This window comes from Colobus angolensis, unplaced genomic scaffold, assembly GCF_000951035.1.
Source record: "Colobus angolensis palliatus isolate OR3802 unplaced genomic scaffold, Cang.pa_1.0 Scaffold71, whole genome shotgun sequence".
Classification (NCBI taxonomy): Eukaryota; Metazoa; Chordata; class Mammalia; order Primates; family Cercopithecidae; genus Colobus; species Colobus angolensis.
Genome location: NW_012120821.1, coordinates 9,205,499 through 9,217,044, shown reverse-complemented (window position 1 = coordinate 9,217,044; position 11,546 = coordinate 9,205,499). Strand labels below are relative to the sequence as shown.

Sequence of the window (11,546 nt, the reverse complement as noted above, 5' to 3'; positions counted from 1 at the left end):
AAGAAGAAGAAGAAGAAGAAGAAGAAGAAGAAGAAGAAGAAGAAGAAGAAGAAGAAGAAGAAGAAGAAGAAGAAGAAAGAAGAAGAAGAAGAAAGGATGTTTGAGCCCAACACACTTTGAACACTGTGTTTACTGACCTCGATATGTATGTCAGGGTGGGGGATGTTTTTAAGGAATTAGGATGAGGTCTATATAGCTAGACTGAAAAACTGAAAGATTTGAAACCTGCCACTGACTTGTCTTCTGCTGAATTTTTGCTCTAGGCCAGAAGCCCATTGGATGGGTAAGAACTCTCGCTAACTCGGCCTTTTCTTATTAAATGAAAGGATGATATTGAAATTTTGTAGGAGAGGGATGGCATAGAGTCTCATTTATGATTAGTGACAAATGCTTCCAATGAGATAGCAGCCTCATTTCCCTACTGGTTAGGTAAGGATTAGCTCTGCTGAGTGATTGCTTTGTTTTGTTGAATGCAAGATGGAAATTGGGGAAGGACACATGGATTTTGTTGCATTCTGGTCCCTAGGTAACCAGAATATTTGGATATACCTGAAGTCTTTCCAGTGCTAATGTATCAGTTTTCTATTACTGCTCTAACAAATTACCACAAGCTTGGTGATTTAGAAAAACCTCACAAATATTATTATATCACAGTTCTGGGGGTCAGAAGTCTAAAATGGGTCTCACTGGGTTAAAACTGAAGAGGTTGGCATTTCTTTGAGAGGTTCTAGAGCATCATCTTGTTTTCTTGCTTTTTCTAATTTGTAGAGGCCATTTGCATTCCTTAGCTCATGGCCCCTTCCTTCATTCTCTGAGCCAACAACATAACATCTTCAAATACCTCTCTGATTCTGACTCTTCTATGTCTTCTTCCACATTTAAGGACTCATTATCAAATTGGGCCAACCCAGATAATCCAGGATAAGCTCCCCATTTTTAAGCCAGCTGATTAGCAACCTTAATTCCATCTACAACCTTAATCCCCCCTTGGAATGCATCATAACAGATTTACAGGTTCTGGAGATTAGGATGTGGACAAGTTTAGGGATTCTTATTATGCTTACCACAGCTGACTAGCAGGTGTTGTGTTTTAAGATAACAGGAGTATCCAAGAGGGAGCTGAAAACTTGGGATACACCTAAAATCTCACTTCTCTTGCCATCTTTTGATAATCAGCTTCACAGTTTGTTATGGGATGAGTGTTACTGCCTAGGGAGTAAAGGGAGACTGGATTGGAAAAGAACTAGAGAATGTATACTTTCAAAATAATTTAAGATGATGTCACTTAAATTGCTTTGTGTTGACGGTAGACAATAAAGCATAAATAAATTTGCCTAAAATATTTTCTTATAGCCAGTCTTGTCTTTACTTTCTCAACATGCCGGGGAATCACAAGAAATCCACAACCACCAAGGGGAAGAAGTCTAAATGACATTAAATGGAAATGTGCCTTCCCGCAAGGTTGAAACAGAGAGGTTGGCAAGGGTGAGGGGGAAAAGGAGGGCAAGGAAGGAATGGGAAATGTAGGAGAGATGCAGGTTTTGCAGGGCCTTTAAGCCATATTAAGGTTGCTACACTCTAATCTTAAAGGTCAATGGGAATCCTTTGAGAATTTTTAGACATGGAAGTCATGTTGAAAGATAGTTTTAAAAAAGATCTCCAAGACTGCAGTAGGGAAAATGAATTGGTACAATCCAGAATTTCTTAGAAACCCTCCACATAATTGAAACAAATAAAAATATATGCATAATGATAACTGTTCTAATGAGAACACATGGACACAGGGAGGGGAACAACACACACTGGGGCCTGTCGAGGGGTGCAGGAGGGAGAGCATCAGGATAAATAGCTAATGCATGTGGGGCTTAATACCTAGATGATAGGTTGATAGGTGCAGCAAACCACCATGGCACACATTTACCTATGTAACAAACCTGCACATCCTGCACATGTACCCCAGAACTTAAATTAAAAAAAAAACAACTGTTCTTTGAAGAACAGTCATTTGAGGAATACTATTCTTTACATCCTTTTGTTTGAAAACGCCACCTCTCATCTGAAATTTAACAATGGCTGGTGAAGTCAAGTCTTCTAATGGTTGCTGTGCCATGATTGATGGCTTAGAATACTTGCCACGTTAACTTTTGTGGGTAGTAACTTGACTGAAACACCTTTCTCCACAGCCTAGTCCTCAGTCCCACAGGGGCAAGATTTCTGTTTTGTTATTGAACCGAGAAATGCTGACTCTCAGGAACATTTGCGTCAATACTTTTTCTAGTTTTCTTACATAACATATAAGGAAAAATATGAGAAGCAGGTTAAATTTTGCACTTTCTGAAAAAAAAAATATATATATGTGTTTGTATATTATATATGTATTCTTTAAGTTCTGGGGTACATGTGCAGGATATGCAGATTTCTTACATAGGTAAACCTGTGCCATAGTGGTTTGCTGCAACTATCATCCCATCACCTAGGCATTAAGCCCAGAATGCATTATATATTTTTTCTGATGCTCTTCCTCCCCCAAGACCCCCAATAGACCCCAGTGTGTGTTGTTCCTTTCCCTGTGTCTATGTTAAAATGTACCTCTTTTAATATGGCTGCTAAAAATGATAATTTCAAAGTCTCTAATATTCTCAAGCATCCTTCATCTCCATCAGAGGGTGAAGGAGTATGAGCCCTGAGAACCAGAGCAGTGTATCTGAGTTCCTCCTCCTGGACCTCCCCATCCAGCCAGAGCAGGAGGCCATGTTCTTCGCTGTGTTCCTGAGCACGGTGCTGTACCTGACCAAGGTGCTGGGGAACCTGCTCATCATCCTGCTCATCTGGGTGGACTCTAACCTTCACACCCCCATGTATTTCTTCCTCAGCCACTTGGCCCTCACTGACGTCTCCTTTTCATCTGTCACTGTCCCTAAGATGCTGATGGACATGTGGGCTAAGTACAAATCGATCCTTTATGAGGAATGCATGTCTCAGATGTATTTTTTAAATATTTTTTACTGACCTGGACAGCTTCCTTATTACATCAATGGCATATGACCAATATGTTGCCATATGTCACCCTCTCCATTACACTGCCATCATGAGGGAAGAGCTCTGTGTCTTCTTAGTGGCTGTATCTTGGATTCTGTCTTGTGCCAGCTCCCTCTCTCACACCCTTCTCCTGACCCAGCTGTCTTTCTGTGCTGCAAACACCATCCCCTACATCTTCTGTGATCTTGCTGTCCTGCTCAAGCTGTCCTGCTCAGATATCTTCCTCAATGAGCTGGTCATGTTCACAGTAGGGGTGGTGGTCATTACTCTGCCATTCATGTTTATCCTGGTATCATATGGCTACATTGGGGCCACCATCCTGAAGGTCCCTTCAACCAAAGAGATCCAGAAAGCATTGTCCACATGTGCCTCCAATCTCTCTGTGGTGTCTCTCTATTATGGGTCAATATTTGGCCAGTAACTTTTCCGGACTGTAAGCAGTTCTATTGACAAGGATGTTACTGTGGCTCTCATGTACACGGTGGTCACACCCATGTTGAACCCCTTTATCTACAGCTTTAGGAACAGGGACGTGAAAGAAGCCCTTGTGAAGCTCTTCAGTAGAGCAACATTTTTCTCTTGGTGACATCTGACTTTTTTAAAAATTAGAATCTCATTTTGGTTTATCTCATGTATTTGATTTTCCATTTGAATATGTCTCAAAACATTTTATGTCCTGAAGCCCTAAGACAAATGTTAACATGTTGAATGTAACTGGTAAATATTTGTTGACCAGAATTCCATTCTCTCATTAACAATGTTATTCTTTATAAATAGTTTTTGAGCAGTGAATGACAAATTAATTTTATTATTTATTTCTGCAACTTGAAGAAGGGACATAATGCAATAACATACAGTTTTCTTATCCCTTATTTGAGAAGATGTTTGGAGACATATATATTTTTGGCCCATAACCCCAGGCTTTAACACAACATAGAATTGAAAGAATTAGCTGTATTATTTTACTATTCTCTATAACATAGACTGAGTGGGATCATTAATGAAGTAGTGCTTCATACCAGTTTCCTTGGAAATATAACCGAATTCGAGTGCTAATTCTTGGAAAGCATCATTTTCCTAAAAATGCTGCTCCAGATTCGGCACTGACTGTCTTTCATGAAGGATAGCCCTGTCTTCCAAATGAAGAATGAAAAGCAACGCTTCCCAAATGTTAGGGCACATGAGAATTCCTGGAAAGATTGTCAAAACTCAAATTCCTTGGATCTACCACTACAAATTATGATTTAGTAGAATTTTGGGTGAGGTCTAAAAATTTGCGTTCCTAACAAGCTGCCATGTGAAACGATGCTGTAGAATGTTCACTAAATCTTGGAAGTTGAGGGATGCACATTTATAACACCTCACCTGAATTCTGGTAGTAGATGGAGTAAAACAAGAGACAGCTTATTTCAGTAATAGAGAAATCAGTGATTCATGTTGATATTTTTGTATTAACTCTGACTGTGGTAAATTCCTCTCCCCAATCTCTAATATAGGAGGATGTCTCCTGTATCAGCTATCAGCTTTTCTTATCTCTTTTATATCTAACATAGAAATACCCAGCTACTCCATATCATGGTTTGTATCATCATGCCAACCTATATATGTAATGAAAATGAAGCCAAAGTTTGGAAAAAAATTACATCCCATGTCCATCTGTGTCTTGTTTCCATTAAGCCTGGTGGAATTTCAGTGTGCCATGTAACTTTTCTAATGTCGCTCAGATTTCACACATGATGCACATTAAATTGTATATTGGTTAGAAAGCACTAGATGATTTCAGAAAAACTATAACCCCACAAAGGGACACGAGTTCTTGGCAGAATGTTGAACAGTTTCATGTTAAATGATGTCATTCATTTATAAATGCTCACTTAGTTTGCCAGGCTTTTTGACATATCCCATAAAATAGCATTTGTTGTGAATCCAATCCACATTATTGTCATTTTTACCCCAGTCTTTATATCCCCTCTTTTTCTCACATTGGCTCTATGCAAAATGCAATATGTTTACTCAATTTTATAAATAAAGATAAGGCTAATTACTATGTAAGCAGTAACTGGGATGGCATTGGTGATGGCTTAAACAGGAGTCTGAGATGGGAAGATAGAAATTCTTGTCCTTTTTGAAGGAGTTTGATATTTGATCTATGTGTGGAATCTTGTAGTAGCAACTTCCCTGTTATTCAGCTAATTTCATTCCATAATCTTTCACCTAGGCTTGGGTGGGAGAAAACAATCTGGCATTGTTGCCTGTCTTTCCACAGAGTTCACCCTGAACTTCCATTGTTCATGTATTTTCACAAGCATTTTTTTAAAAATTTTACTTTAAGTTCTGGGATATATGTGCTGAATGTGCAGGTTTGTTACATCGGTATACGTGTACCATGGTGGTTTGCTGCACGTATCAACCTGTCATTTGGTGTTAAGCCCCGCATGTATTAGGTATGTGTCCTAATGCTCTCCCTCCCCTTGCTCCCCACCGCCCGACAGGCCCCGGTGTGTGATGTTCCCTCTCTGGGTCCATGATTCTCATCATTCAACTCCCACTTATGATTCACAAGCATTTTCACAGTTGTTTCTCCTCTTTTCGAAAGGGCAAGCTGCAGACACTGAGGAATTAAGAGTGCAGCACATTAAAACTGATGCTTTTGAAGATATTAATGTAGCCTTAATCAGACAACTCACAGAAGAGATTGTTTCAAGGCATTTCATAGTCTCTAATAAAATTTAACAGTGAATAAAATAAAAAATCTTGAGTAGATATGTATGTATTGATATGCATAGAAATAGAAGTGAAAAGATGGTGACAAATTATCACAGAAAATGAAAGCTATAAAGTACTATAAAATAAATTCATTACATAAACAGACATGTTTATGAATAAAAGTCATTTTATTTTTTTAAATTTCAACTTTTGTTTGACATTTGTGGGGTGCATGTCCGGGTATATTGCATGGGTATATTGTGTGATGCTGAGGTTTGAGCTAAAAATGATATCATCATCCAGATAGTGAGCGTAGTACCCAATAGTTGGTTTTTCAATCTTTCTCTAGTAGTCCCCAGTGTCTATTGCTTCCATCCTGTCCACGTGTACCTAATGTTTAGCTGCCACTTATAAGTGAGAACATGCAGTATCTGTTTTCTGTTTCTGTGTTAATTTGCTTAGGATAATGGCCTCCAGTTGCTTCCATGTTGCTGCAAAGGACATGATTTCATCCTTTTTGATGGCTTCATAGTATTCCATGGTGTACTACATTTTCTTGATCTCGTCCACCATTGATACACACCTAAGTTGATTCCATGTCTTTGCTATTATGAATAATGAAAATGCCCTCTTAGAAGGATAAAAAATGAATCATGAAAGGGTGAGATACTTTGACTTTCTCCTTTGTTTTCATGTTTATATTATTTGTATTTCCATCATGAAGAAGAATTAGTTTTATAAGCAGCAAAACAAAAGAGAATTTTCTTTTGAGAGAAAAGTCTCTATACCTAACTAGGGGAAACCAGAATCTGGCAGGGGAGGTCTTTCCCCATCTCCTTTTGGACTTAAATTCACAGGGCCTGACATTCTTCCTAAGGACAGAGGTTCCTTCAAGTCTGCCCTTAGAGCCACTTGCCTCAGGATTACCTGGTTCCAGGTCTCATGAATGAATATCTCTGCAGGTGGAGCTTGGACCTGATCTTTAACAAGCTCCCCAGGTGATTTTGATGAACATCAAAGTTTAGAGACCACTGCCCAATGGCATCTGTCCTGGGGAGAGTAGGAGGGAAACTGAGCAATTAATGCATGTTTGATGCAAGTCTCTAACCATGAGCTTGGTGCCCTGTCCCCTTGAGTCCTCTCCCTTGTGGGTAGAATAGAGTTGTTACCTTTCCATTTCTGAAGCCTGTAAATTGAGAAGAGTAAGCTCCAGGTTCATGACTTTTTTTCTCCAATGTCAGTGAGCTTTAGGACCACAGAATTTGGAGGCTAACTCTGGTCCCTTGGTCTCCTAGAAATTCCCAGAAATGACTAGAACATAAAGTTCAGAGCAGGACCGGTATCCTTCTCCAGTAGCAGGTGTGTGTGTGTGTGTGTGTGTGTGTGTGTGTGTGTATACAGTTGCTCAGCATTTCTCTGTACTCTTGCTGAAGTCATTTTTTTTCTCAGTTCCAAAAGACAGGGATGCAACAATCACCACTGGCCAATGACTCTCGTGTCTTTAACCTCAGCTTGTGGGGAGATGAGAGATAGAGCCAGCTGGCTACATAAATTGGTGGGCATATCCTCAAAATTCAAGCTAGGGGTCTCATCTCATCATTCATGTTCTAGATATTAGAATGTTGGCTTATTTACTGCATGCAGTGTTAAAGAGCCCTCTCTAATATTTCTTTCCAAAGTACCTGATCATTTCCTTCCCTTTAGACAGCACAGCTACTTTCCGAAAGTATGTTTGAAGGACACGTTTAGCTAGAGAGCTTTTGGTCCTTTCTTCCTTCATGTAGCATCCCTATTGCATCTGCTTGATATTAGAATCTGCTTGATAATTTCCTGTCTGTTATCTCTAGTGTATTCTTAAACCTTCATCAAAGGCAGCAAACTTTGAGCCCAGGCAACATCTCCTACCCCAATTACTTTTGCCTGGTTTGCACTGAAGATAAGACACTGAGTTTCTTCCCTAAAGGTCTTTGCACTTTATTTTAATGGAAACAATGTCATCTCATATATGACACTTTCTATGGATGAGATGTTTTTATTGACCTTACCTTATTTAATTTTTACCATAATTCAGGGATTATGTTCACAATTCTAGAGAGGAAAAGCTGAGGCTCATAAGATGTGCACTACCTTGCCCAAAGACATAGAACTTTGATTGAACCCGTTCTGTCTGACTTCAAAACCCATGCTTTGTCTTCTATAATACACAACCTCACTGTCAAGGGAATATCAGTTATCAGCAAGCAGTCATTGAGGTTTTAGTGATCAGGAGGCTGAATGTGGTGGAGTGGAGTCCGTACATGGTCTTTACACAGAATTTATGCAGTTAGATATAGGCATGGCTGAATTGGATTCAGGGGACTTTATATTAAAGTCTTAAATCCCATGGATTAAATAGATTTACAAGTTCAGGAAGGAGTCATCCAATTGATATAGCTTGAGAGAAACCAGAAGAGACTGGAGAAGGAGAGCGAGAAGTCCAGAATAGTGAGATATCATTCTCTAGGGTGTGGTTGGATGCTGCCTTTCTGCCCAACTTCATTATTGCTGTTTCTGGCTTTTGCCTGCATCAGGTCATGGTCTCATGATGAAGTGACCTTGTTGTGCCTCAATTCTGCCAGCATCTGCCTGTTGAAAGGAGTTGGCAATCAGGAGGGAGAAATGAGGGAGACTCAGGAAATGGCAGGTGAGAAACTAATATGAGTTTATTTATATGCAGTCACTCTTCACAAACGTTATCTTAATATTCACAATATTCTTATGACTTAGGCTTGTTGTCTTATCTCCAGATTAGAGATGAGAAAACTGAGGCTCAAGCCAACTGGGTCACTTCCCCAGAACTTGCAAATGTGAAGTGATGTTGCCAGGACTTGAATCTAGGGCTAATTGTAATACTTTTATCAGTACAACATACTACCCTCAGATACTAGGCTCTATCCTTGAGGTCACAGCCCCAGGCGACCTTGAAATGCTGGAGTGAGCAGGTACAGGCAGGGAACCTGGGCCAGGCATTCTTGCGCATCTTCTCTATGGGTCCATTCAGAACTCTGTTATGTTGACTGCTTTTTGGTAAATTTCAAAGGAAGGATGGTATTCCCATATGAAATAGGAGTATGCTCAACTCACCAGCTTAAAGAATCAAAGAATTTTAAGCGTATCCTTAACTTGTGTATAGCTCTTCTGAATTTTTCTCCCAATTAAGAACTGTTATAATGGCATCCAAACATTTTCTATTTACTTAGTGTATATATGAGGCATTTGGCATTGATTTTTGACTTAAAGGGAACTTTTCAATTAAGGCACAATGTAATTATAAACTCATTCCTACTTGTCTTGTAGGATTTGGTAATTTAGGTTTAGAATATGTTTCTGAGGTTTTTTTTTTTTTTTTTTTTTTTTATGTTCCAGGATATGTGTGCAGGATGTGCAGGTTTGTTACATAGGTAAACATGTGCTATGGTGGTTTGCTGCACCTATCAACCCCATCACCTAGGTATTAGACCTGGTATTTGTTAGCTCTTTTGCCTTATGCTTTCACCCCTTCAGCCTCCCTAGACAGGTCGCAGTGTGTATTGTTCTCCTTTCTGTGTTCTCATTGTTCAGCTCCCACTTACAAGTGAAAACATATGGTGTTTGGATTTCTGTTTCTGCATTAGTTTGCTGAGGATAACGGCTTCCAGCTTCATCCATGTTCCTGCAAAGGACATGGTCTATTCCTTTATATGTATGTTCATTGCAGCGCTATTCACAATAGCAAAGACATGGAATCAACTCAAGTGCCCATCAGTGATAGAGTGGATAAAGAAAATGTGGTACATATACACCATGGCTTTAGAATATTTTAATGGGTAGATGGTGGCTGTGGAGGAAGCTGGCATATTTTTCTCATTCCTGATTTTAATGGAAAGGTTTTAAAATATCACCACTAGGTATGGTGTTTGCTGTATTATTTAGTTTAGTGAGTGCCTTAGTCGGTTGGGCTGCTATAGCTGGGTGACTTTAAACAGCAGACTTTTTCTTTTTGTTACAGTTCTGGAGCCTGGGAAGCCCCAGATCAAGGTACCAGCAGCTTTGGTTTCTGGTGTGGGTCCACTTTCTGCTTAGCAGATGGCTGCCTTCCTGCTGTGTCCTCACATGGCAATGCCTGAGACATTCTTGTGTTTCTTCTTATAAGGGCACTAATACCATTCATGGAGTTCTATGCTCATGACCTAATTACCTCCCTAAGCTCTCATCTTTAAGTATTTTGTGTAAGATTTACTTTTTTATGGCAGTGATATTGTAATCCATAGACATGCTTTTTTTTTTCTCATCAACTTTATACATAATGAAAACTTTGACTATCTTTGATCCAATTTCTTTTGGATATATGTTATTGAAACCTCATCCTTATATGTTGCTTATTAATAGATTCCGAAGTCAACTTTTTTTTTTTTTTTTGAGATGGAGTCTTGCTCTGTCACCCAGGCTGGAGTGCAGTGATGGGATCTCGCCTTACTGCATCCTCCACGTACCACGTTCATGCCATTCTCCTGCCCCAGCCTCCTGAGTAGCTGGGATGACAGACACCCGGCTAATTTTTTTGTGTTTAACTCAGATGTATTTTTTCATATTTTTCACTGATCTAGACAATGTCCTTCTCACTTCAATGGCATATGATTGGTATGTGGTCATCTGTCACCCCCTCCGCTATACCACTATCATGAAAGAGGGACGGTGTAACTTACTGGTAGCGGTGTCCTGGATCCTTTCCTGTACGAATACCCTGTCTCACACTCTCCTCCTGGCCCCACTGTCCTTTTGTGCTGACAACACCATCCCCCATTTCTTCTGTGACCTTATTGCCCTACTCAAGCTCTCATGCTCAGATATCTCCCTCAATGAGCTGGTCATTTTCACAGTGGGACAAACAGTCATTACTCTACCACTAATATGCATCTTGATCTCTTATGGCCACATGGGGGTCACCGTCCTGAAGGCTCCATCTACCAAGGGCATCTTCAACACTTTGTCCACCTGTGGTTCCTACCTCTCTGTAGTGTCTCTGTATTATGGCACAATTATTGGACTGTATTTTCTCCCCTCATCCAATGCCTCCAGTGACTAATTGTCTCTGTGATGTATACGGTGATCACACCATTGCTGAATCCCTTCATTTATAGTCTAAGGAACAGGGAAGTAGGGGGATCCCTGGAGAGACTCTTCAACAGGACAACAGTCTTATCTCAATGACATTTGCTCTTCTTTATGACAGACATATGTATTGACCTCTCTCCAAATGATAGATCTTTAATCCTGATCCCAGCAAGGGATAAGTGCTCAGTAACTCTCTGATGACTTGAATTGCATTCTGTTACAGTTCTTCTCTCTTTTCCTCTGTAGTGTAAATTGTAAATTCTGAGTTTATATAATTGGTTATTTATCTTGCCTATTAGATTCAGAAATTACATTGTTAACAGAACTTAAATCTTTGCTTTTATTTCCTGGAAATTTATTCATTTGTTCTTATGAATTGTTTAAATATGTTGACTAACAGGCTTCCCTTGCCATAGAAAAGTTGAAGGATTGAGTACTTGTAAAGGCATTTTCCTTTGTTTCTTCCCATTCAGTTCTCTTCTCACATTTTTTATTGCTGTTGCTGACAGTGGTGGGTCAGGAGAAGAAACTATATAGTACCCCTTACAGATTCATAAGGCTCTTCACTGTCATAAGTTCAGCTCTTCCACTTCAGGACTTGAGGTTCCTCTTCTAGACTACAATAACTTTCATTCAACAGTTCACTTTTACACCAGCTGTCTATGAAG

General features: G+C 39.6%; 2 protein-coding genes across 2 annotated transcripts; both read left to right on the top strand.

The window, feature by feature from the left end:
- The first annotated feature begins 2,676 nt into the window (after positions 1 to 2,676).
- LOC105501418 (olfactory receptor 1J2-like) lies at positions 2,677 to 3,625 on the top strand. The gene is given in 2 exon segments (XM_011927360.1): positions 2,677 to 2,994; positions 2,996 to 3,625. Coding segments are annotated over 2 exon segments (948 nt in total).
- Positions 3,626 to 10,321: 6,696 nt separating this feature from the next.
- Positions 10,322 to 10,974, top strand: LOC105501417 (olfactory receptor 1J4-like; the record flags this gene model as incomplete). Its single annotated transcript, XM_011927359.1, is given in 2 exon segments — positions 10,322 to 10,844; positions 10,847 to 10,974. Coding segments are annotated over 2 exon segments (651 nt in total), but the record flags the coding sequence as incomplete, so codon positions are not given.
- Between the last annotated feature and the right edge of the window lie 572 nt (positions 10,975 to 11,546).